The 27,601-nt window shown below is 37.4% G+C and overlaps 4 protein-coding genes and 1 long non-coding RNA gene across 8 annotated transcripts in view; 3 read left to right on the top strand and 2 right to left on the bottom strand.

Moving 5' to 3' along the window:
* The first annotated feature begins 568 nt into the window (after positions 1-568).
* LOC116851735 (N-alpha-acetyltransferase 30-like) lies at positions 569-4,222 on the top strand. Its single transcript, XM_032831457.1, has 3 exons — positions 569-1,175; positions 1,479-1,654; positions 2,349-4,222. The coding sequence occupies exons 1-3, from the start codon at positions 896-898 to the stop codon at positions 2,664-2,666; spliced, it is 774 nt and encodes a 257-aa protein (XP_032687348.1). The 5' UTR covers positions 569-895; the 3' UTR covers positions 2,667-4,222.
* Positions 4,223-7,009: 2,787 nt separating this feature from the next.
* On the top strand, positions 7,010-12,297 carry LOC116851699 (ATP-dependent RNA helicase WM6). Of its 4 annotated transcripts, none has more exons than XR_004379628.1 (11): positions 7,010-7,165; positions 7,810-8,037; positions 8,246-8,466; positions 8,547-8,730; positions 8,928-9,046; positions 10,782-10,913; positions 11,094-11,240; positions 11,363-11,500; positions 11,582-11,699; positions 11,784-11,850; positions 11,924-12,297. XR_004379628.1 is itself a non-coding variant. In XM_032831375.1 (10 exons), the coding sequence occupies exons 2-10, from the start codon at positions 7,839-7,841 to the stop codon at positions 11,795-11,797; spliced, it is 1,272 nt and encodes a 423-aa protein (XP_032687266.1). In that variant the 5' UTR covers positions 7,010-7,165; positions 7,810-7,838; the 3' UTR covers positions 11,798-12,297. The 4 variants fall into 4 exon arrangements, 2 of the variants coding, with proteins under 2 accessions (XP_032687266.1, XP_032687265.1); XR_004379627.1 differs by having other exon boundaries at positions 11,944-12,297; XM_032831375.1 differs by having other exon boundaries at positions 11,784-12,297.
* LOC116851702 (U6 snRNA-associated Sm-like protein LSm4) lies at positions 12,290-13,708 on the bottom strand. The gene is made up of 5 exons (XM_032831378.1): positions 13,453-13,708; positions 13,335-13,376; positions 13,130-13,228; positions 12,875-13,052; positions 12,290-12,604 (listed from the first exon to the last, which is right to left on the bottom strand). Exons 1-5 carry the CDS (start codon positions 13,453-13,455, stop codon positions 12,507-12,509), a joined length of 420 nt encoding a protein of 139 aa, XP_032687269.1. The 5' UTR covers positions 13,456-13,708; the 3' UTR covers positions 12,290-12,506.
* An 11,258-nt stretch (positions 13,709-24,966) lies between these two features.
* Positions 24,967-27,601, bottom strand: part of LOC116851703 — a 6,668-nt gene continuing 4,033 nt past the window's right edge. Inside the window, exons 2-4 of the long non-coding RNA XR_004379629.1 lie at positions 26,397-26,606; positions 25,212-25,436; positions 24,967-25,116 (exon numbers count right to left, since the gene is read on the bottom strand). This is a non-coding gene — a long non-coding RNA (uncharacterized LOC116851703). The remainder of the gene's footprint in view (positions 25,117-25,211; positions 25,437-26,396; positions 26,607-27,601) is intronic.
* On the top strand, positions 25,188-27,291 carry LOC116851701 (transmembrane protein 189). The gene is made up of 4 exons (XM_032831377.1): positions 25,188-25,419; positions 25,604-25,815; positions 25,899-26,117; positions 26,373-27,291. The coding sequence occupies exons 1-4, from the start codon at positions 25,188-25,190 to the stop codon at positions 26,631-26,633; spliced, it is 924 nt and encodes a 307-aa protein (XP_032687268.1). The 3' UTR covers positions 26,634-27,291.

Here is a 27,601-nt window from a genome sequence, read left to right on the forward strand (position 1 = left end):
ATACACATTAGTACACACTTTGTTCAAATTAAATCGTGCACAACGTTACACTTTGTACATTTCTGTGTACAATGGTTGCGTTTAGCAGAGAAAGCTGCTTTGCAACTGTGTAAAATTCGTGAATCTGATTGGTACATGCTCTTGGATTTAACCAAATTAAGAGCATACTTCAATCGGATTCACGAATTTTACAACAGTTGCAAAGCAGCTTTCTCTACTGAACGCAACCAATGGGCGCATTCAGTAGAAAAAGCGCTCAGTGAGCAATCAACGATTATTGGTTCTTGCTATTAGATCCCTAAATCTAGACCAATTACATTGACAAATTACTCAACAGTTGCACAACAGTTGAGTAATTTGTTAATGTAATTGGTCTAGATTTAGAGATCTAATAGCAAGAACCAATAATCGTTGATTGCTCACTGAGCGCTTTTTCTACTGAATGCACCCAATGTGTCAAGATGTGTTAAGCAATTGGAAAGCACCTCAAACCATTACGACCTCGATTCTGCATCGCCCATATTTCACTTGTAGTTGAATCTCATGAAGATCGTATACACCGTGGATTAAGCTGAGCAGTCACTACAGAAAATCCAATATGGTGTCCGTGTTTCAGCGGTTTACATCGGATGCCCGTATTTCGAAGTAAAATCGTAATCCGGCAAACGCGGACTTTAGCGGTAATTATGAAAATTCGATTGAAAGCGTCGCGTCGCACGTAAAAGTTCTCATGCTACTGCGTTTCGCGCACGACCAACAAACGTGAGAAAGAGAAAAGGAAAGAGAGAGAGAGAGAGAGAGAGAGGGATCAGTGCCTCGAAGACAGAGTGGCGAGACCTTCTGTCTTTTGGTGTGTTAGAATTTTGCGAAATAGAAAAATACCGAAAATTCGAGAATGGAAACTGACAAGGTGGAGGTTAGCGCGAAAGTGAGTGATCCTGAGGCGGCGGCGATAAAAATTAAAGAGACGAAGCAGAACTCAATAGCAGACGTTACGACGTTAGATATAAAGTCGCGACTCAGTTTAGAGACGACGACAGAAGCTCACAGCGAGCCTCGCGTCAACGGGGTAGCTCAAGTGAATGGTATCTGCGACTCTCCTCAAAGAACTACCGATATCGCCGATCTTTCCCTACAATCTGGAATAATGGGAACTAGTCATTTAAACCAACATGGTATGCAGTGTATACAACAGACTTGTGCATATCTTGTGTTATTTATATTGCTATCCTAAAAAGACTTCATAATCAACTATTGAAATATCCCTCCTGCATCATCTCCATATCTTTGTTTATTACTTCTAAAGCTATCTTGCTTGCTAAACTTATGTTTTAAACAATTTCCTTTGTTAGTTTCAAGTATTTAGTTAGATTTTATGAATATGATGGTGGTATTATTGCTTGTATTTTCCTACAACAGTAAATATAAAAGTGAATAATGATTTAGCTGTAATATATTTACTGTTTGCTATATTACAGAACAAGCGAAAACATTAGCTGTGGAAAGTAAAGACAACGATATCCAATATATTAGTTATACGAGCGAGTTGCAAATGCCTGATATTATGAAATTAATACAGAAGGACCTAAGTGAACCATATTCTATTTACACATATAGATATTTTATTCATAATTGGCCGAAATTGTGCTTCCTGGTATGTATGCTCTGAAAATCATTAATTTCACTTTACTCAAGTAACACTGATGTATGCCACTATTGTACATGTTATTTCATACCAATAATAGACTACTGTAATTTACGACAAAATACTCGTAAGATACATGATTTTGGAAGATATTAAAAACTAATAAGGGACACTACTCAAGTGTGACACACCATTTTTCTTGAAACTCAGCATGCATATAGCATATGACATGACATTTCATGTGATATTTTATATCAGTTCGTTTTTTAATTTTTACAATTATTTAGACAATTGTTTATAGATTTTGGACTTATGGATTTCAAGTTTACAGATTTATAGGTTTTCGAGTTATGGGCTTTGAGTACATACATGCACTCAAGATGGGTCTACATGTTTATAATTTTTAGGTTTATGTATTTTTAGGTTTACATGTTATGGGCTTATAGATATCAGTTTTTACATACATTACTATTTCGAATTTTGTTTAAACAATCATCTAATTAATTGTGCAAATTAAAAAACAGATCAATATAAGATATCACATATGAATTGTCATATGTGCATGCTGAATTTTAAATTAAATGGCGTGTCATATTTGGATAGTGTCTTCTCTAGTAAGAGAAGAATTTAGCCACTTTGACCTCGATTCCTTTACCTTTTAGTTATAAGATTTATAGAAAATCTTTACTTTTTGTTCATCAAGGCAATGCATGGTGACGAATGTGTGGGTGCCATTGTCTGCAAATTGGACATTCATAGGAAGGTGATAAAGCGCGGTTACATCGCGATGCTAGCCGTCGACGTAAAATATCGAAAACGGAAGATCGGCTCGAATCTTGTGAGACGAGCCATTCAAGCGATGGTGGAGGACGAAGCGGATGAAGTGGTGTTGGAGACCGAAATTACCAACAGACCAGCTCTACGTTTATATGAGAACCTTGGATTTGTACGTGATAAACGATTATTTCGATATTACTTAAACGGCGTGGATGCGTTACGACTGAAATTATGGCTCAGGTGAAATTCATCTGCGTGCTTATGTCAATAGGTATTTAAATAATTACAATGTTGAAGAGATGTAACATCTATGCTCTACTATGTCAGACAGAAGAAGTATATGACATTAATGTCAAAGAGATTATATATACATATATATTTCCACACGCACAAACGTGTTTTCAGTTGCGGCGTCAGTGCGATTTGCTTTCGCGAAAAATTGCAAATGATAAATCTCATGAAAAGATTTCACGATGGTTTATCCAATTCTCTGTGTTTACTCGATCGTCCAACTAATGTAAGAACTTTACATTGCGACAGGAATATCCTTAAATTTATCTTTACAAGCTATCTTTCAACACCAAATTCGTTTCTTTTATCTCTAGATGAAAATCTACCCTAATAGCCTACTGACAGTACAGAATGTTGCACTAATATACAGGTCAGTGCGACGAGTAAAACAATTTGCAACATGCTTTTTCATATTTCTTTTAATGGCAAAAATGAGTGTAATCTGTTATATCTAAGCTGAATCTATGTCCTGATATGCATATTTTTCAGCAGAGTGAAAAATATGTAACCCGTCACACTGACCAATATGTTGATGCATCACTTTGTACATCTACTAAAATCAGAATCTTAATATATGTATAGATAAAGATATTGTATAATTTGTTAATAGTGCCTAACTGACTGTTAGTTATTTTGTTAATTTGCTGCAGTTCCTTTGATATTAATGTCAATGAAAGAGATAGATTTCAATTGCAGCTTGAAGATATAAAATTGAGGGGTGATATAGCAAGTGACAAAATCGAGACTGTGAAAAGTGTACTGAAAAATAATCAATGTTTGCTGCATCTCACATTGATGAAGTGCACACCTTGAAGCAATGTATATATTCCTTATATTATAATTGACTCGCGTGATCTTACATCTTACATCGGTATTATGTTACTACAAATTGTGATTCGAGTGTGTGACAATTTTATATCCGGGGAATATCGTTACGTTTATGAAGATTGAGTGGAGAAATTTATAGGTTTATCGCTCTCACATCTCTAACCATTTAATTTATTTGCTTTAATCATCTTAATGTGGAATATAATTTATAAAATCGCGTTAATGTATTTAAAAAAAAAGAAAGAGAACTGCTATATATCGCATATTGTAGACAGCTGTCGCGTGATGTTGCATCAAGTGTACGATTTTGTCAGTGTGAACGGCAGTTTAATAGAAAATAAAACAAAGTCCGACAAAGAGAGGACGGTGGAAACCTCTAGATAAAATATTCCCGATTAAAATTGTAAAGTGATATACGGAAATATCGATATTTATATATTATATTAAACGACGGACACGCAAGAGAGGGACAGAAGAAAAAAAAATAAATTATCGTTTACGAAATTGAAATATTTCGAAGGAAGTACGTCTCGCGACGCGATTGAGCGCGAAGAGCCGTACGCATTATTGTCTACCTATTATATCTATCTTTGTATAAAATAAATGCGAAGCACAGATCACACATAATATACCTATTAAAAAAATGTAAAAAATGTTAATAAAAATGCATAAATGTTTTTACACGTGTCTCGTTTGTGTTGCATATATACCATGTGTGCATTTATAATCATGCTTTATAGAGCATATATGAAAAAATTCTCACTAAAGAAAGTTTCTTTAAATTGATTATTACAAATTACTCGATACATTAAAAAGAAATAAATATAAATAAGTGTATACTATATGTAACTAATCGCTAAAACTAATTCGTTCGTATATACTTTTCTCGAATTTCAAATTAATTTCGGGACGAAATTGGTTCAGATAGCCAATTTTCTAGCTGTCGATCAATCGCGCCTTTAAGCGAACAAGCGGAACTAAAGCCAGCGACACACGGTGCTTGTTTTTGTGCTGGATTGTTTGCTGAATGGAAATACTCTATTTGGAAATACTCTATTTGGATTAGTACATTTCCATTCATCTTCAGAAATGCACTAATCAGAACAAAGTATTTCCATCGAACTAGCGACTAAAGCTAAAGGCACACTGTGCTTGTTTCGTGCTGGATTGCTTGTTGGATAAAAATACTCTGTTTTAATTGGTATATTTCTGAAGATGGATGGAAATGCACCAATCAAAACAGAGTATTTCCATCCAGTAAGCAATCCAGCACGAAACAAGCACCGTATGCCGCTAGCTAAACACGAAAACAAGCATTGTGTGCTGCTGGCTTTAGATAATTGGTCTGTTCTTTTTAGGGTGCAAACTCATGCAGCGAATAGCGGAGCGCGGAATGAGAGCGGAACCAATCATAAGCGGAAGCAATTACGAGCGAAAACTGTAGAACGCGCGTGATTAGTTGCACTCTCGTTCCGCGCTCCGCTATTCCGCTGCGTGGATTTGCACCCAGAGGGTGCCATTACATAAAGCGCGGAACGCGAAAGACAAAATCTTATTAGATTTCCGCATTCCGCAAATTGAATCATTTCTTCCTGTACGTTGAAAAAGCGGAAGGCCCAAAACTTTTCTCTATTGTCTTTTCATCCAAAATACCAAGGTATGAATTCCAAAAAAATATCAGGTTCGAACGTGTTTGAACACGTCTTAATGTAACAGCGATTAAGTTGAACAACTTATGATAACTTGTGACAACTTGTGACAATGGATTTTTCCGCGCTTGTTCCGCGACTTTATTTCTCCTTATATTACATGGAGCACAATTTGCGCGGAAAAGCGGAACGGTTTGGTGACAAATAAACATCTGTATTCATTTTTTAAAATTGTATTAACTTAATTTACTGTAATTTTTACTAATATGTTTATCTTTTCAGCTTATCTGTTGAATACAAGCATTTTAATTAATAAATACCGTTAAATACTTTATAATTCCCCATACCGTATACCGCGCTACATCTAGGGTGTTTACGATAATTCGAGTTGGAGTTAGTACGAATTAGTTTCACTAGGGCTGAAAAATATGATAGTCACAAGCATCTAGTATTTTCATGATTCATGACAACTCAATGCTGTCCGATAAATCGAGTAGAGTAGAGTAGAGTAGAGTTAGGGTAACATAGTGGATAGTATATGTATAAAAATTAACAGTATCAGGTAACATAGTTTCGTAAAATATATAACAATAATATTACTAAACAATGAGTTGTTGCATTTTAGAAAAATTAGAAGCACTAAATTAAATTATGAAAAGGTATCATGTATTTGTGAAATATCCAAAAGTAGAAAACAATTATTCTAACCTATTATTATTGAATATTTCACAAATACATTAAATTAATATCATTTTCATAATTTAATTTAGTGCTTCTAATTTTTCTAAAATATAATAAATAATTGTTTTGTAATATTATTGTTACATATTTTACGAAACTATGTTATCTGATACTGTTAATTCTTATACATATACTATCCGCTATACTACCCTAACTCTACTCTACTCTACTCGATTTATCGGACAGCATTGAGTTGTCATAAATCTTGAAAATACTAGATGCTTGTGCCTATCATATTTCTCGGCCCTAGTGAAACTAACTCGTACTTAATCCAACTCGAATTATCGTAAACAGCCCTAATCGCACTTTAATGGCTCCTGTACACAGGATGCGGTATGCTTGCCGCGCGGCAGAAGTTCGCACGACAGCCAATCAATATGCTGCTTTCCGTAATAACCTTCTAGCTCTTACGGAAAAACAACATATTGATTGGCTGTTGTGCGGACTTCCGCTGCGCGGCAAGCATTACTGCGTCCTGTGTGCAGGAGCCACTACAGAATCCCAGCACAGGGCTGCTATTCCGTTACCGTGGTTCCGACAGTTGTCAGATCGGTAAGCGTCGTTGCGCAATTTTTCCACCGTATAAAAAAGCTGCGCAACGACGCATACAGATTTAACAACTGTCGGTACGCGGGAACGGAATAGTATCCCAGAGCCAGTTGAACATGCTATTAGAATCGCCGTTAGCGATCCATGGTTATATAGTCAAAGGCAGGTCCTTATTTTTATTGTCAGGATGAAAATGAAGGACTCTGATTGGTTCATTTCCTATGCGTGTGTATTTTGCATCCTGCAAAAATGTGTGCTTCCCACTTTAAAATTTTTTTATGTGCAAAGGCCCTTATACAGGATTCACACCGTGTCTGATGTCTGACGTACGACGTCCGATATGCAATAGGAGAACAGCTTTCCAATGGAGAGTTGAATTCTCTATTAGAAAGCTGTTCTCCTATTGGATATCGTACATCGGACGTGGTGTGAATCCTGCATTACGTATATTGTAGATTTTCGCATGCATATCTCATTCGCATACCGTCAAGAATCGGGCCCTTGCATTAGGAAACAAACCCGAGAATTGTGTAGTACGCCGATATGTGTCGCCACAAGTTCCAACTAAATTCGTTACTTACTGCTCTATATACTTCATGTATTTCATGGTACAAGTGCAGTTACGAAACGGTTCCGGTTGGTGTGCATTCATTGTGGAGTGTCGACGACAGGAATTGTACGCACGGTAAGTTGGAAGCACGTAATCTGAATTTCATTGTTCACGAGAAAGCGATCCGCGTGCAAGATATATGAAATAATGTTGAGTATTTCGTAAATTTTCACTCGAGTTTTGTAATTTCGTGCTCGCGATTATACGCACGTCTCTGCGAAACTAATTTCATGACGCACCAATGCTCCTTTCTTCACCGGCCTACCGACATCATCGAATTATATATTATATTACGTATAAAAATTATTTTATCGCCATTCCGTCGCTCATTATTTCGCCGATAATTTCAATTTGCAATGCATTAGTTAGGATAATTTCATTATACTTGCCAGTAACAGCATTTTCGATCGACGGCATAGTATCGTGGCGACGGCCATTACATGAACGCTTTTTCGGCAAAATCGTTATTTTCACGGCTATATATATCGCAGTTCCAGCATTTTTGTTTTTTTTGCACAGGCAACTCCGCTCGCTTACTGTAACGTCGCAAGAAATGAACGCATTATACTCGCAAATGCAATTAAGCAAAATTGAAATTTTTTTTCCATTTTTTACTTGAAACGTTATAACTGGAAACTAGCGTCTTGTTTCTTTGCACATTTTTATACTACTGCGAATTATTTTATGAACGTTGCCGATTGTTTCTTTTTATATTTTAGTAATTCTACTTAAGCTACTTTGAGATAAAATGGCAGATAATGATGATCTTCTGGATTATGAAGATGAGGAGCAGAATGAGCAGCCAGATGGAACTGGAGATGTTCCTACTAAGAAGGAAGTGAAAGGCACATATGTTTCTATCCACAGTAGTGGGTTCCGAGACTTCCTTCTAAAGCCAGAGATTTTACGTGCTATTGTTGATTGTGGTTTTGAACATCCATCTGAAGGTAAATATAAATTGTTCTTTATAATATATGATTTCTATATATTTTATATTGATTTACATCAAAGTGCAGTGATGAATCTAATTTAACAATTAGATAGGGACAACTGAATTTCCATGATAGAGTTAAATATCTGAGAATATTTGCTTGTTAACAATAGCTGTTCTTTTTTTGACATATAATATTTATGACAAATGTTTGCTATTTACAGTTCAACATGAATGCATTCCTCAAGCTGTGCTTGGAATGGATATACTGTGTCAAGCAAAATCTGGTATGGGAAAAACTGCTGTATTTGTATTAGCCACTTTGCAGCAGTTGGAATTGACGGAGAATCAAGTCTATGTTCTGGTGATGTGTCACACTCGAGAATTAGCGTTCCAAATCAGTAAGGAATACGAAAGATTCAGCAAATATATGCCACATGTAAAGGTGAGCTTTGCCTTTTTTTCATGTTAAACTGTAAACATAAAAATGTATCATCTGTTACTATAAAACTTGTTTTATTGCAGGTTGGTGTATTCTTTGGTGGTTTACCTATCCAGAAAGATGAAGATGTCTTGAAGACTGTATGCCCTCATATTGTCGTCGGTACTCCTGGTCGTATCCTCGCTCTTGTACGGAATAAAAAACTGAATTTGAAACATCTGAAGCATTTCATATTAGACGAATGCGATAAGATGCTTGAATTACTAGGTATATCAAGTTTCATTAAACTAAATACGCACCTTATATCGTTGGGCAAAATCTTTACATGATGTGACAATTGCTCTTAGCAAATTATGATGACAATCCTATACCATCCACCAATACTGATGCGATTCTTCGAGATTTATTTCTTTATTCCTCTTGCAACATTTCGAATGACTAGTAACCGTGCGCTTTTATTTCAGACATGCGTCGAGACGTACAGGAAATATTTAGAAGCACGCCGCATAGCAAGCAAGTCATGATGTTCAGCGCTACGTTGTCCAAGGAGATACGTCCTGTCTGCAAAAAGTTCATGCAAGATGTAATTACACAATCTTCCTCTTCACTACGATCTACAATCGCTCCTACTACTACTACTTCGTTGGCCCCGTATTCATATCCAGGACAAAGCTCAGCCTACACTATAAATATCTTTGTCGGCGCATCCGCGGGTTAGGCGACCTAATGACACGGCATTTCGAAGAAACGATAGACGAACGAAAGTTCGGAAACGTTCGAGCGTCTTTCATAGCGGCCCGTAATTGCCACATGCCCAATACTCGAACGTTAATGTCTCGCAACCTCCTCCAAGTATCTAGCTTCTGTTTTCGAACATGTGTCATCTGTGATCACACAGAAGGGAGGAATAATCGTTTGAAATTGATATCTCAATCGCTCAAGACGACAATGTCGATGCAGATCCGATTTAGATTTCGGTTCGGAAATTCAATCTTTTTATTTATCGCTACGCATTCATGCGGCAACGCATTATAAAAGCATACAGATACGTCGGGTGAACGATACGATAGTGTGGGAAAGGGTATAGGGTGTATGAAAGATCTCCATGCTATTTTATAAGCAATCGTTGCAACGGTCAGGGAGGGATAGAGTTAGAATACGATACTGGATTTATGTGATTGATTTGCAATTGGGTTGGGGGGCTAAGAAGACCTCAAGACAACCTCAAGACAGAAGAGTACAAGAAAGAAGATGCAAGAGGATACATAGGGGGAATAATTAAGATTAGTTAGGGAAAAAAGAGAAAAGATATACGAAACAGAGAAGCGTAGCGTAAAAATAACGTTATCCAGTCGCTTGCATTTATATTAGAGCTCTCTTATTTCGTGTAAAGATTTCGATTTTGCAATTACGGCTATTATATACAGCCTATTTCGCACGAGCGACAATTGAGTTCTCGCGAGACGTTATGTATGGGTCGCGCGGTGATTTAACGGATACCGGAAGTGGTTCGAAAAAAAATAAAAAAATAAAAAACGTGGGAGTATGCCAACAATAATTCGCAAGTCGATTCTGGGCATCTCAATGTGCCAGAAATTTGGGAGAAGAGAAAGTTTGGCATCGAGTGGCCAGCGGATGTGACCGAACGTTCATGATGAGTGCGCCTTCTTAAGTTCAGTTGGGGTGACTGCCGAGTTTTCGTTGTTAGCACTACCCAGAGATGGAAGTCGCCGGACCGTATGTAATCTGTATGATGACTAATCCGATCGACAAATTGAACTACACGCATCGCAACTGTGAAATTCATATGAACAGTCTCATTACGAGAGACACATATAAAAGATGTTTGCAAAAACGTATCTTTTATTCATGTCCAAATAAGTAACTCTGTCGAATCTACTTAACATTGCCTCGAGAAAGAAAAATGTGCATTTGAAAATTAGTTTCAGCTTTGTCTTTTTCGCGTGTCGTTTAAAGTTCTAATCTGCAACTTGAAAATATCTTTCATTTTTACGAACATGCGTGTAAAAGAGTTACAGTCGTTTTATACATACATGTATATACGACTAGGACGGAATAGTACAATTTCAGCATATCTCTCCCTATTTTTTTTTTTTCTTCTTTTTCTGATTTGCAATAGTCCCTTCATCATACATTTAACGTTTCAAGTCCAACGTGATTTTTAGATGGCGAAATAACGTTATATGACAAGGTTTCAGAGAGTCGCAGGATCTCGCAGCCTTTTCTTGAAAATTATACAGGCACTATGGTCGACTCAATGGATCTGTGCATTTGATGAAATAACGTTCTTTGTGCAGCCCATGGAAGTCTATGTCGATGACGAGGCGAAGCTCACCTTGAACGGTCTACAGCAACATTATGTTAAACTGAAGGAGAATGAGAAGAACAAGAAGTTATTTGAACTCCTGGATGTACTCGAGTTCAATCAGGTTTGTCCACCTAGGAGAAAAATCTCTTGTCACAATAATTCTATCTTACAATGCTTTGTTCATAACAGAAGAAAATACTTTGAGCATTCGTTTCAAAGCATTCTTTAATTTGACAATGACAATGTTTCACGTTTAATTTATCAATGAGCTTGTACTTATCTTCTACTGGTTGCTTCATAGGTTGTTATATTCGTGAAGTCTGTACAAAGATGTATGGCTTTAGCGCAACTCCTGACAGAACAGAACTTCCCTGCAATTGGAATTCATCGAGGCATGACGCAAGAGGAACGATTATCTAGATATCAACAGTTCAAAGATTTTCAAAAGGTATGTAATCCTCGTCTGTTGATGTGGCGTATAGAGCTTAGAATATGCGTGGATAATCTAATTTACAAATAATTGACACAAATAGACAATTATGTACACATAGCGAAATAATTCGTTTCCAGCGTATCTTGGTGGCGACAAACCTGTTTGGACGTGGTATGGATATAGAACGTGTTAATATCGTATTCAATTATGACATGCCGGAAGATTCCGACACATATCTGCATAGAGTTGCACGTGCCGGTCGTTTCGGTACAAAGGTAACGATACTGATTATCAAGCGTCAAAATAATAAGTGTATTTGACGAATTATTACTAATTTGAAAATGTCTTTATTTTAGGGTCTTGCTATTACATTAGTTAGTGACGAGAGTGACGCCAAGATATTGAACGATGTTCAAGAAAGGTTTGACGTCAATATCACAGAATTACCGGACGAAATTGATCTCGCTTCATACAGTAAGTTTGATTTCTCGACAATTTGACTTGCATTCTATTGTACGCTTGATGATCAATATTTTAACTTATTTTTGTTGCTTCCAGTTGAAGGACGATGAATTGAATCTGCACCGTTTTATTTTACAATAAAATCTTGAAGCACACATATAAAGTATGTTTATAAGCTTATATATACATAATAATATGAAGTATAATTTTATGTATTTTTTGGAATTGCGTTCAAGTTAATTTTTTCAATTTCCAGTGTTTCTTCTAAAGCTGTCAATTCCACTTCAAATATCAAATATCAATTTGATGTGAAATAATAACTACAAATATATGTAAACCAAAAATAACTTGTGAATGCATTCATTGCAAGATTTGTTCTTGTATCAGATCTTTTAATTGGGAATTAGTAATTAGACGCTGGTTTATATGGTCATACTATAATCGCAGTTACTTTTAAATCTAAAAATAAATAAGTATTAATAAGAGTGTACATTATATGTCTTATTCCATAATTAAAAAATAAGTATTATGTATGATAGATGTGTCAAGGAGTTTAGTTACATGGAAGTGTAACCATGTAAACCATCACAATAAAAACTCACTTTTGTAAGCAAAGTGTACGATCTTTATATGTAATCAAAGTATAATTTCATTTACACACGTGAAAAAAATCATTAACTATCGTTATGTGTACATAATGCTTTGTGTACAAGATGTACAACAACAAACAACTTGATAGTACAATTTTATGAGATTATCTGTAACGTAAAAGTATTTTTTACAGATTGAACTACAACTCAATAAAAATAACATTCAATTTTATTTTGGCCTTGGTTTATTTTGTGATTTATTCCCCACTTGTGTCCCTCCTCCACGACCTAATGGAGCTGGCCCTCTTCCACCTCTGCCAAAGGTACCTACAACATTAAAATGTCACAAATAAACCTCACTAGAAACTTACATTTTATGGACTTTTTATAATAAGACATTAGTAATCATAAGTCAAAGGCAAGTTAACCAACCATAGTCAATATTTTTGGAAATAATCGACTGTGATTGATTAATTTGCTTATAACTTCTGACTAATGGTTTATTGTAGAAGACCTATTAGAGTATAAGAGCAACTTTCTTATGCTTTGCTTTATGTGTAAAAAGCTTGGTAAAAATTTGATGAAATTCATATTTACCTCTTCCACCACCACGTCCTCTCTGACTCTGGCCTCTGCCTTTAATCTCACCACGTCCCCTTGATTTCATCTGTACATCCTCTTTTACCATATCTATTACTTCATCAGGAATCCTTAGATACTTTATTGTGCTACCTCTTATATAGCACTCTGGCATCCTCCAGAATTTATCGCCATCCTGAAACGTCAAATAGTGAGCAAATATCTAAATGTAAATTCATACCTGCCTTGAGCTATATACAGTAATGACCTTACCCTTGAGGTACATATGACTTCTCTGAGATTTACATTCATCCAGTTGTCACAGCTAACTAAATGTCCATTATACGTTTCCCCATTTTTAAGCTCCACCAGCTACGAAACGAAACATTGGGTTTGATTGTCTAAAGTCAGAATTCTTCAGATATCTTTACAATTTAGGTTAGATAAGGTTAGACGGCAAGAGAATTCAAGAACTTACCATGGGATGGTTTTGCGCAGTTCTTAATAAAGACAAAGGCAACTAGAGGAATGAAATAATATATATTAAATGGACGAAAGTATAATCTATTTAACTTTAATGAGAATAATAAACTCACCATTGTTTACACAGTTTAACTCAACTTAATTAAACCTCGCTCCCACTGGTCAATACATCTCGATACTCTCACGTCAATCGATATCGCGATACGATGGTTAGTAAGAAGCGTCGTATCGATTGGCTAAACGTCGAGTAGAGAATCTCTAAAATACCGGAACCACATACGGATTATGTTTACGACATGTATTATACGAATACAGATTATGTCTTTTTACCGAAAACTTTTTTTTGGAACCCTAAAGCTTGATCTACAATTATTTACTTTCTATTTCTTTATCTTATTCTGACTCACACCTTAAGCCTTAAACTAAAAAAAGATAGAGAATAAGAAACAGGAAGTAAAGAGCACATTGTAGATTAGGCTTTAAAGTCCCTGCTCGGTAGCGCCAACTGTCGGTGAATTAAGTTCCGATTTAACCGCCGGCACGGTGGGACGTGTCTGAAGGTTTCTTCAGGTTCAGACCAGTGATTTTTGGAAGTTGCCTTGGAACCTGCCAGGGCCTTGTTCACTCATATTTCATTTAAGGATTGGAGTAACCTTTTACCCCGGAGCCACTACTGAACAGAACAGAACAGAACAACTGTCGGGGAATCTTGTAAATTGTAACGCGTTCGGTTTATTTATTTTAGGTGCGATCCAACAACCGCTACAAATACTGCGCAGCGTTTCTCCCTCCTGTTCTATTCCTCGGATTCGAATAAAGAAAAAGAAAGAAGTAAAAACGCTACAAAGCATTTGCAGCGTCCGTGAACCTTTGTAGCAGCATTTTCTATACGTTCTCTTTCAAATCTCCTCCATCTTTATTTTCCATTAAATGTAATAAATATTATTGTTTTATCTTAAATGTAGAAAGTTAATATAGTTCAGACAAGCAGTTTTATTATTAACTTTCAATTTTTCGCGAAAAATCAGAGAAGGGTATGCGATTTAATTGTTCGATTTTGGACAATCGAAGAAATCATCGTGAACACGTAATTACATCCCACACAGCTCGTAATATTATATAATATCACAGTAATATTTCCGTAATATTGTAATATCGCAAAAATATTATTGAAATATTACTGTGATATTATATATATATATCACGTGCTGTGTGGGATTTATAACAAATCGATTACGGGAAGTGGAGTCTCTTCAAGTTAAATTAATTATTTTAATTATATAGTTGAAGGATAATTCAGACACCCTACATCAATTTTTTTCAAAACCAAACAGTGATCATTCCATCATTTTAAAGCTCTTGTGCGATTCTGTAACTCGTTATTGCAGTTAACAATAGTTTTATTATCGTTGCACAGCTTTTTCGTACCGTAGTAAAACTGCCTAGATAGTACAAATGTTCAATATCGAATCATAAGACGTCTTTAAGACATCTTTAAGTCAATATCTTATAAATTTGTCTTAAAAATATCTTAAAGACGTCTTATGACCTGATTTTGGACATTGTGCTGTCATTGGATGCACGACAATAACGAAACTATTGTTAACTACAATAACTATTTAACTACAATAACGAGTTATCGCACCACTGGCTTCAAGTCTCGATAACGTTAGAAGCGAGGTAAATGCACGTTCAAATCCTGCAAAATTCTACGTTAAGATAAGAAGCATTCTCAATGTAATGTCGAATAAATTAGCACAAATTTAAATGCAGATCAGTTTGCTCGTCGTTACTGATCGTGTTACAATCTCTCATCTACAGGTCGACCTGCGTGACTGCCGATAATAAAGCACAGGTAACTTCGATTTCTATTGGCGAATTGCTCAACTTCCCGCAGATCAACGTATCGTGTTTCAGCTGCAACGCCGGCCGATTCATTCAATCCGCTCGTGGAAGTTGTACAAATAGAGCGGTTTCGTGAATGAAAGCATCGTCGTTGAACTCGTTGCATTGCTCAATATTATCTTCGACGTCATCTCGACAATTGAATAACCTGATGCCGCGTGGATTCTTTTGTGTACGATCGCGATATCGGCGATCAGTACACATTGCGATTTGATCGGTGAGTTTCATCAACAATTGAAAGAATATTTTCAAATTGAAAAATACAAATGATGATGTGCTATCGACATCTTCGACAACAGTCACTAATGTTTATGTAATAAAGTCGCCTATTGTTCTATTGGTAAACATACGTTGTAACTCAAACGAACCAACAGTCCTCGAGGGCATCGCGGATTTCTTCATAGCACGCAAGTCCGTAAGACAGGTAAGGCGCCCACTACGCGGCTCAACCGCAACGAAAAATAACTCGTCATTGTCACGCGCGACACAGTGCATCGCGCCGTTTATTCGCGGGTCATTCAGCTGGCACCTATCAACCAATCGTGGCCGCCTCGGAAACTGGAAGAAGAGGTGCTGACACGCTATGTCAACAAGAAAAAGTCTAAATATCTTTTATTGTGCGGACTTATCTTCGCGCCTGTGTGACGTGAATATTTTCCAGAAGAGTAAAAAGAGAATGCCGAACGATCAGAATGATCAGTGTGTTATTTAAAGAGAGAAGTATGGAACCGTGATAAGCGGATCGTACACTTGACGACAGACCGGGAAAATCGAGCAGGTAAAGATTTGAATGAATTGATGATTCCAAAATACGAGTAAATTTATGCATAAATTTTGCATAAAGAAATCGAAATTTTGCGACCTGCATTGATAGTCTTTACTTGAAACTCATCTCACATGAGATTCTCAGATCTGAATTCAGAGTCAGATCAGAGTTTTTCATATACAGTTAAATTATATAACACATGTATTAATAACGTACTAATTACCCTTACTTCAAATTTGTTTCACGCGAGATATTCAGATTTAAATTTTAAGTTATTCAACTAATGTTTCACTTGTATCACACGATATTTGTAACATTATACTTATAATCGCGATTTGACCAAGAAATTCACGTCCAACTCTGAATCCAGATCTGAGTATTTTACTTGATACATATTTCAAATAATTTATTAATATAAACCTATATGGCATATTTGCAATCATAGTTCTATTAAAAATTTCATATCTAACATCTTTAATACATCTAACAAAGAATACCAATCTGAATATCTTGTTTGAGAATCATGCTTCAAGTATCGACTTTTAATGTGGGACTGTGTAATTGTGTCACTTGAAACCATTGTCTTATGCTTCTGTGAAATAATAGTAAAAAAGCGAAAAATTTCTTTGCGACTATGAACATTCCCAGCGAATGACCGACTGAAAGCAGTAATAATGAAAGTGGTGATAACGTGAAAATGATAACAGAATTACCGCTTATTCGATTATTATTGTCACTAAACGCACGTACGTGTGTGCGTATGTGTATGCGCACGCATCTACATGGAGAAAAATAATTTTGCTCTTTTAGCAAAATCGTCATTGCTACTGCATATTCATAGCGACAACAAAAAAATTTAGTTGACGTAACTAATTTTACAAATTATTCGTTATTAGAGCAGAAGTAGTTTCGTTGCCAGGATAAAAAAAATTTTTATTGTTAAGTGTATTTGTCCTAAGAATCACGTTAATTTGCTATCGATGCAAAATAATATATCTTTAGCAAATTTATTTGCTATCGGAGCAAAACTGCAACTGCTTATATAAATTTATCATAGTTCTTACAGAAAAATAATTTGTAGATTCAGCAAATAATGATTAGTACTCTTAGCAAATATTTCTGCTGTCCATATAATAACGAAAAGATTTTGCTAGACCAACAGAAAATTTGCTGGGCCAGCAAATTATTTTTCTCCGTGTAGGATAACTCAAAAGTTGCATATTTACGTTTCCTATAGAAAGAATCACGTAACATTTCTTTTATGTAAAAAGACGTCAAGGCGATACGTAAGGTAAAAAATTATACGCAATATTTTATTAAGAACAACCTCATTAATAATTCGCAGATTGTAAAATATCATAGCAAGGCAAAGTGAAACGAAGAAAAATCGCTAACAAGATATCGACAATGTTTACTTGAGTCACATCCTGTGGTTATTATCGGTTGTTACGATATTATCGATATTGGAATAGAACCTACACGCGATAGACGAATACAAGTTTTGAAGCGACACACCTCGATACGATACTCGTGCGAGGACAGATATTGACTATTAATATCACAAAAACGACGAGAAAATGTCTTATAACCAATGTCACATTTCGTATATATGCACAGAGCGTTATCTCGTTTTGATTAAATAGTGCTATCATCGAATAAGATACCTAATACAAGAGGTGCCGATAAGCATAAATTATTTCTCGCGGTCTCTCTCTCTCTCTCTCTTTCTCTCTCTCTCTCTCGTTATTTACCACAAATACTATCATAAATTACCCGCAAAGCTAGTATAAGATTTATCAAAAAATTCATTCCACACAACAATATGATGTCTTAAAGACGTTCAAAAACATCTTAAAACTTTTCAGAGATATCTAAAAGACAACAGAAGTAAGACATCTTTACGACGTCTATAAGACGTCTTTAGGTAATATCTTAAAGACATCTTTTAGACACGCGTGTTGTGTAGAATCCTTTTTTTACACAATTACTAGAGAAAAACTATCTTAAAAAGAGTAAATATTGTTTGTTTGCTGGATCTTAAAAACATATTTGTTTAAATCTATATTCTTTCGTTTATAAATAAAATAAATAATCTATAAATAAATAAATAAAATAAATTGTTTTCATGAGCTAGGATTTTCTTAAGGTTTCAAGAAAATATATATTTTCTTATCTGAGAAATTTTATATTATACGATTTTTTATATTATACGATTTTTTTATACACGATAAAAGAAAAGTTTGGTTGGATTAATCAAATTTTCGTGTTGAAATATGAACGAAACAAAAATTTAATTAATTCGACCAAACGTTTTTTATAAAACAATATGTTATTATAGTATTCACCGAGTAAAGATTTGCAATTTCTTAGATATTTTTCTCTCGGTGTACAAAATTCATTTTGTAACTGAAAGAATTCTGCAATTAATATTTTTAACTGCAAAGATTTCTCGTAGTAAATCTTGTAACCAAAATCAACAACGACAAATATCGATAATAGAAATATCTAAAGACACATATAATTGCAAGTCCAAATGGAGATTAAAGTAGTAAAATATGTATTGCGTGTACCGATACCGATGAGAGACGGCGATCGTCTATTCGATGGCGATAGCGGACACGTTATACGACGGAAATAAAAATGTGTGCCTGAGAAAAATTCTTTCTGTATGACACATTTGAATGCTGCAAAACATACAGCTTGCTGTCTACACGATTGCAAAAGCAGCGCGCCACCGAATTGGCTGCGGAGTTGCTTGCGCGTACTTCGCCCAGCATTTCGCCAACGACAAAGGCTGAAGCTCGCTCGCTCGCTCGGGTTGAAGTTCACCGCATTTCCCGTGATATCGACTTTTGCTGCCTAGAAACAGACCGCGCTCGCTAATGTCTTAAAGTCGCGCCGCAAAGTCAATAGATAGGTTTACCTTAGTTTCGAAGTGCGACTGGCGGGCGACTTGTTCATCACTATAAGCAGGATGCATACAAAATGAGTAGTCCCCATTTACAGTTTATACATATACGTTGCTCATTGGAACTACACCTTCCAAGTGCAACGTTACTTCTTCCCGTAAATAATTAACGCTCATACATATATACGAGCATAGACTTAGACGCGGAGCGAAATCAATCTCCGCTCATCGCGGGAAGCATCGTCGCAATGACAGGCGCGCGGGCGGACTCACATCGGTATTCGCAAATATTGACGGATCATCGTCGAACCAAATGCCTCCGTGATCGCTACAAACTACTATAATATAAATTAGAAATCGACCGGGTTCGACAAAAGATTGCTGGATTTCTATATAGAGTGGTCTTGTGGACGCGAGACGTCGCATTCGACTTCGCGTCCATCCGACTTCGTCAACGCATTTGCGCGATATCATAGATCGTAATTTAATGTCTTTACCCTGTCCGAGGTCTCAGAAGTCGGACTCAGCCACAAAACTCAGGTCGATCCGATACATAAAATATGAACGCTCTGCGAAACACCACGTGTCACAGTTCTATAAAGAACCCCGTTGTGCGACCACGACAATCGAGTACGCACATTCTCACGGAGAACTCGATTCGCGAGGGTCCTTTACCTTAGCCATTTAGCCGTTTCGTTTCAAGGCCAATTCGAATATATACGTATTTCAGATATACACACACACATATATATACAATCAAATGTATCTAATACATTTTAGTGGGGCTTCTCCGCTAAAACATGAGCTCTGATATGAAATAGGAAAATTCGAAATATTAAAGGGAGCACACAGCAAGTAAAAGACAGAAAGAAACTATACGTCCTTGAATTTAACTGCAATTTTGAACAAGAGTAATCGTTTGAATCTTATCAAAACGAACAATTATTTTTTAATGTACGTTTTCGCTCGGAATACTCCAATGAAATTAATAAGTATGAACTGGTAATAAATTAATAAGTAAAACTGGTTCTCGAGTTGTAAAATCAATTAATAGATATGTGTTGTATCGTTAACGATTTCCGATACCTATAAGACATATTGTCCTTTCAACTACATGAAAGGCTTCATTTAATGACTCTTGCAATATCGCTTTAATCGCGTAATTCTCTTAAGTATGTGAAAGCATGTGCGCAAGGTCAGAGGTTCTAGCTTTCTGTTTATATGAATTGATCAATTAGATGGAAAAGGAGACTCTCAACGAATATTAGCCGTGCACGATTATCAACATCCGCAGTTTACTACCGAAAATATCGCTCGAAGAAAAATATGTATACGATATTTAAATAAAAAGAACCGGATTTTCTTTTTCGAGAAAAAAGAGAAAGAAGATAATCTAATAACGGTCGAAAATTACTATGCGCCGGAGGTCGTGGAGAAACACGACGCGATACTCGCACACTCGCACGTCGTGTCATGCGGCGTCGCGCCGCGTCGCGGCGCGACGCGCCTTACGCATACAGGGAAACACGTGTCGTCAGCACGCGGCAGCAACGGCGGCGACGTCGAGTAGCGTGTACTCGACCAGCTCGTGCGCGTTACCGCGCCGACGACCGAGTACCGCATGACGGCGCCACGAGAAACGGCGTCGCGACGCTGTCGTCAGGCGGCGCCGGTCGGTCACAGCGAAACAAGGCGGGGTTACGACGACGACGACGTCGACAACGAGTGGGCGCGGGCAAGCACGGCAAAACGCAGCAGCGCCTCCTTCCTCGGAGTCGCTTCTCCGTCGGGATTTCAGTCGCCGCGGCGCGTACGTTTCGCTCGCGACTCCTCGGGGTTCTCTTTAAAGGCGAGTCCGAGCTCACGCGCTCCTTCCTTCGCGGCTCTCTTGTCGGTTCCCACCTCGTTCCCCTTTCCCTCTCTATTCTTCGTTGTCTCTTTCTTTGTCATTCATACTTTCTTGCTTCTCTCTTTCTCTCTTAATACCACTTTCCTCTTCTTTGACTACTCGCGTCCTCTTCGAGATTTCTGCTTGTTCTTCCGCAATAAGTTGTGGTTACCACACTGTCATCCGGTTGCATATTTAGTTTTCTGTGAAGCGATAAGCGATAGTTTCGCGGGAACTTACTGATAATCCAAATAATCTGGCCTGGGGATCAGCCGGCGTACGAACGAGCGCGCGCGTGCTGGGCGTCTTATGTTGCGCGCGGATGCGTATATATGATCGCGATGTGTCGGTGTCCCGGTGCGTATGTGTGCGTGACACGGTACCGGTACGAGGCACGGCGCTGCCCATCGCTCGCCGTCGCTGTCGCTCCGTTTTGACTTCACACCCTTCCGTCGTCAGTGACACTGACTGAAGTTACGACATCGAGAGGAACCCTCGCATGGCTGTTGCGTCGAGTGTCGACCGTGGAGACACTTCGGAGCCGGCTGCGAAGAGGTACGACGTCGTGACGCTGTCTCGTCGCGACGGTTTCAACCCTGCCCTGCAGTGAGTGAGAGTGAGCGGTCGAATTTGCACGTGTATATGTGTCGATAAAGCTGCGTATGTGTGAGTATGCGACTACCATTACTGCGCTTCTTAGCAATAAATACTCGTCATTACAGATACGCTTCTTCAATTATATGCTAAATAGGCTCAGCGTTCACGAGTGAGACAGCGCAAACATGAATTCGTAATACTGACTGGTTGCGTGCGTGCATGCGTGGGCGAGTAGATGCGTGCGTGGTGAGAGCTTTTAAAAAGTTCTGCGGGAAGAAATAGAATAACGTTTGGAAAATTAAATTAAGCGCCTGCTTTTAGTACGATCGCTATAATGGGATGGCGGTCGGTGCTCTATTTCCGAGAAAGCTTCTCACATGATACAATCTAGAAGTTTTTACACAGAAGGAAATTTCTCGTGCATTTCGTTAAAATTATTTTGTGAATTAGCGCTTAAAATCGCTTGTTACTATTCTCTGCACTGTGTTATTATTTTGCTCATTTGCATCAAAATGTCAATTCTCATCTCTATTAAAATGAAGTATCGTGAGTCGCATCCATGTGTGGCGATGTCTCAAGAATCAGACGAGTCATACATCCAAACAACGCGATGAATGCATATGAATGCTATGTACACACATACATATACACGCACACATACCATAAGAAAATAGTATTAGCAAAAGGCGTGTATGCGCGCGCGCGTGCGCCAGTAACGTATTTGAATTGAATCCTAACAAGAAGCACGCGTTCCTCCCGCATGACAGCCGTGACACGACGAGACATGTTTTTCAAACGCGAACACAGGCAATTCACATATCCGCGAACGGTGTATGCTCAAACACACATATAAGTGTCTTTGAACGGTGCGGGAACTTGAGATGCACGTATTCGTAGCGCGTACAATGCCACGGAGATTGCGATCTATCGTGTCGAACGAGATCCCTCTAATTCATCTCCTTTTTACTTCACTTTTATCTTTGCTTTTTGCAGTTGCTTTACGCAACGCGTAAAACGTTGACGACAATCGCTTTTAAATCTGTTGCAGCACAGCGGCATGGCAGTTTATTTACTTCCATTGTCTGCTTTATTTCTCCCGTGGTCGACAGGTATCATCAATGGCTCGTGCTGGATAAAGAAAAAAAGGGATAAAATGGTTTCTGCATTATATTATCGAGAGAATTTATAACTAACGCTGTATAAAATCTAAAAAAGATGTAGAGATTCTCGAATCCCTCGTACGACACGCACGTCGCACAAAATCGATGTCGTTTGAGCGATCGAGCACAACTGCGATAAGCTAAGCGTCGCGAAAAGAGCGAACTGCAGGCAGGCAAGCAGGCGAGCAAGCAAGCAAGCAAGCAAGCAAACGAACGAACGAACGAGCACGCCTGTATAGCACAACAATGAATTTCGCGTGCGGATGATGACGTCGAGCAATATGTTGCAGTAGTCGTTGTGGTCGTCGTCGTCGTATGGCGTAGAGAATTGATCGGTTACGTTGTCGTGCGAGAGCCTTTAACCCCTTCGCCTCCGTTTAATTACCAGCACGCGATCGTCCGCTGGCAGCGCATTAAAAAACGTCAGTCTAATTCGAAAATCCATTTGGCCGCAATTTGCATCGAGGTTGGTGCATGCTCAGTTACTCTCCGGCGCGAGTAATTCGAACATCAGTCAGTCCGTAATAATACGTTTTGTTTCTTTCACGTTACACGAGTTGAGCTCTCTCCCTTCGTCGTGAGTCATTTCGCCCCAACGGTTTCGCCTACCACGACACCGTTCCGTCTGTAACGATTCACATGCAGTGAATAAAATAAGTATCTGTACGGTCTTGAAGAAGCGTATCTGTAATGACGAGTATTTATTGCTAAGAAGCGCAGTAATGGTAGTCGCATACTCTATTTTACGGAATGACTATTGCATTAAGGCAACGCTCCTGGTATTGTCTATTTCTTTTTAATGACGTCAGAAGCGAGAAAATGCATGCTAAAAATTCTTGCGAAATACGTTGAAACAAAAATATATTTCCATAAAGTAACACTTGCAATCGATTAAACAAATTTATAAGATATTCCGTGCACTCACTCCTCTTTTGCTCTAACAATCAAATTACAATAATTTATTGTAAATTAATCCGAATGCCAAGAAATAGGTTAAGAAAATGAAGTATTACACGTTAATTTATGACAAAATATTGATTATTAAAGCAAAAGAGGAATGCACGGAACATTTCACAGATTTGTTTAATCGATCAAGTGTCACTTTATAGATATATCTTTTTATTTCACGTATTTCGCAAGAATTTTTAGCATGCACTTTCTCGCTTCTGACGTCATTAAAAAAAGAGACAATGCGAGGAATTAGGGACCTTAACACGTTGGATACTGTAACTGTTCACTGGTAAACCGGCACTACTGTGTCTCATTGAGTTATATATAAAATATAACTACGTATAAAGTTTAATTGCATTAGGAAAATCGATGGCCAATAGAGAGCCGATAAAACTAAACAAAAGACATATCGCTTCTTAAATTGCAAATGTACCTACAAATCATATATACAAATGTAATTAAAAATTACAAATTTAATTGTAATTAACCAAAGTTGCAAACAAATGTTTATTATATCTCCAGTAACCCAATCATTAATGAAGTTTTTATGCAATGGAAATTAATGCAGCAACAAGATGTTAAGGAGAAAAACTTTCCCATGAGACACTTCATTCAGTAGCAAAGCAGCTAGGGTGAAAACGATAATTCCCGTATACGTCGCGCACAAATGTATTAACGGCCGCGAAAGTATATTCCTCCGCTTTGCGCTCGAGACCCGCCAGCGAGGATCGCTAATAAACAGAATACTCGTGAGTACGTTAACATGTAGGAAGCGCACTTGCGGATGTTCTCAGTACACGTCGCTGCGACAAGCACACGTGATACTCGTGGCGGGTACGACATTATTTCGTAGTTTCGTGTAAGTGCAAAATTAACCCACTTTATGGTCGTGCAAGGCGAGCAATCTGGAATCGCAGTCTACGCGCGCCAAGCATAATTTCATTCAATGCGATATTATGCGGCCAATTGCAGCTTGTAAATTATTCGATATCGCGAATCTATTTGCGAGCTATGCGATATTTTGCACGTAATTATGCGCGATCATCGAAGTGGCACATAATTACACTGGTGTGAGCGAACTGATAGAATTCGGACGATATCAGTTTTCGATAGCTGTAGATACATGCCGGTAACATCGTAGTTACTCCCGCGTCACGAATAATCGTGCGTGTGTGTCTCGAAGTGTGAAATATAATTGTATCAAAACTCGGTGTCTGATAAAAATGTTCAATTCTGTCAATGTCCGGTTTAAACGGTTGAACAAGTCAAGCCTCCTTTTTATATGAATATTATTTGATTGCAGGTATTTGTCGCAACGTCCGACGTCTCGAAAACGTGGGAAATCCGAAACAAACGGTGAACGATTTTAAGTTCTGTATCAAGATAATGCACGAACTGACAGTTCGTAGTTTTGCGCGCGGAACAAGCCAATTCTCATGCAAGTAAAAAGAGAAGCCGAAGGAATGAAGTAATGTGATAATTATTTCGGCATAATTTTGCGTGCAACTTGCCGTAGTCTTAGTTACGAGCAATCGAAAATTGCGACACGCGTTCCCATCTCGATGTTGCCAGACAAGCATCTATGCGAAGAGCAATTGAGTCCTGAAAAGAAGGAATACATAAATATTGTTTGTCGTCTGTAACATCACATAAACAATTTCTTTTCGTCGAATATGGAAGATATAAAGGTGCCGAACTTGGGTCAGGCTGCTTCAGCCGCGTGCTCCATGGCGTCCAATTTCTTGGCACCGGTGAAGACCGAGCGCCAAATCTACGAAAACTCGATGCTCGAGGACGATCCCAATGCCAACTCGGTAGTATCGACCTCTCAAGAAGACAGGACTGTGCCTAGGTGGGGTCCGAATCATAAAGGTGCTCAAGAACTTGCGAATCTTTATAGTACTGGTATGTACACTGCTTCTCTGAAAGAAATTAATTTAAATTAATTAAGACTCCTGGCTCCAGAAATTTTTTTTAATATCATATATTATTTTAACAAAGACATTTTAAAGATTATTATTTTTTTAAATTTACTAATAAATTTACTAGTAATTATGACAAACAACAATGATATATCATTTCCTGACAGGAAAGAGAACACAAGAGTGCATCTGTGTGGGGATTTGCATCACTCTTATAGCTGTAAACTCAATTTTCGTGCTTATCAAATTACGACTGGAAAATTTAAGTTCTATAGCAATGGCAGCCTTGTGCGGCATCATTACCGCTGATTTTGGTTCTGGCTTGGTTCATTGGGCGGCTGATACTTGGGGGTCAGTGGAACTACCGATTCTGGGGAAGGTACGGTACATCTGTAACAGCTGAAACTGATTGTTAGTACGAATTTTGAGACTGTCATTAGAGAAGTATCGTTTTCCTTTCAGAATTTCCTGAGACCATTCCGCGAGCATCATATAGATCCGACCAGTATAACGCGACACGATTTCATTGAGACCAACGGTGATAACTTTATGGTTACGATACCAATCTTATCAAAGCTTACATGGGATTTTCTGACATTGCCCGAACCGGACATGCAACAAAAGTTCGTGTGGACTTGTTACTGGTTTCTGCTTGCAATTTTTGTGGCAATGACCAATCAGGTATGTGTCTAAATTGTAAGCACTAACAATAAAGCTAATTAAGAGAGATCAGGAGAATTCAAATATTCTAGGAATACTTGATTCTTTACATCGTTAAATATTTCGACTCCGATAGAACTCTTTTTCTTTTAACGTTAACGACATGTCCCTTTTAATTAAACAGTATTAAACATAACATCTGCGAGATCTTGTGCTTTCCAATGTCTACTTTCGTGTAATTAAAAATGATGTACAAATGATGTACATGTTTTACAGATACACAAATGGTCGCATACGTACTTCGGTCTGCCAGCCTGGGTGATTTGGCTTCAAGAACATAGGATTATCTTGCCAAGAAAGCATCATCGAGTGCATCATGTCGCGCCTCATGAGACTTATTTCTGCATCACCACAGGATGGTTGAATTGGCCTTTAGAGAAATTACATTTCTGGTATATCATGGAGGTGATCATCGAGGGTGTCACCGGTTGCAAACCCAGGGCCGACGATCTGAAATGGGCACAAAAGCGCTCTTGAGAATTAATAATCATCCTGCTGTCGTTATACATTTTGTACAAACAGGATATTTAACATACAGCCAAATGTTTGAAAGAAATACGAACGGCAAACTACAACGAGGTAGAAATTAAGTGGAAAATCTGTATGGGCAATAGTAAAAGGCTTGCAACACGGAATCTTTGATGTTTCGAGAAAGAAAGAGGTGTAATGAACGAGTACGTAACAGAAAATGTTCAATAGTTGGCACTCTTGCGCGAATATTATCATATATTAAGGTATATAGGGATTTAAGAGAAAATAAATAAAAATTAAAATTAACAATAAATAATTGCTAAATAATTAATAAATAATTAACAAATCTCCACACATCTTAATATTTGATGAAATCCGAGTAAGAATGCCGAAAACTGGTGCTGTAATGAGTGCCGGATAGTGAACGTTTTCCCTTACCCGGGAAAAAATGATTTTATATGTAATTATATAAAATTTTATCTAATTATATATGGCTCATATACAGAATTTGGTGCAATATGACCATATATATAATCATATATAATAATATATGTCTATATAGAAAAAAATGCTTTAGAATGAAAAAAGGAAAAAATAATTTCATTCAATTGAACGTTATTCAATTATAAGCTGCTACAAACATGAGCATTTACTTCAATTGTATTGTCTTAGCACAACAGCTTTTTTCGATATATATATATATATATATATATCGAATATATATATATATATTTTCGATATATATATATATATATATATATATATATATATATATATATATATATATATATAAAGTGTTTCAGGAGGAAATGATTTTCGGTATTATTGAATTTCGATACATGCAGTAAGGTAAAATTATCAATTTCCGAACACGTATCTAATTCTAGACATTCTTATTGTCTTGATTTTTAAATACGAATATTGAAACTTTCAACATAGGATATATTTACATATTCGGTAGGTCGATATACATT

The sequence above is a fragment of the Odontomachus brunneus genome, unplaced genomic scaffold (assembly GCF_010583005.1).
Source record: "Odontomachus brunneus isolate Ranch 3 - 2012 unplaced genomic scaffold, Obru_v1 Obru_scaffold_188, whole genome shotgun sequence".
In the NCBI taxonomy this organism is placed as follows: Eukaryota; Metazoa; Arthropoda; class Insecta; order Hymenoptera; family Formicidae; genus Odontomachus; species Odontomachus brunneus.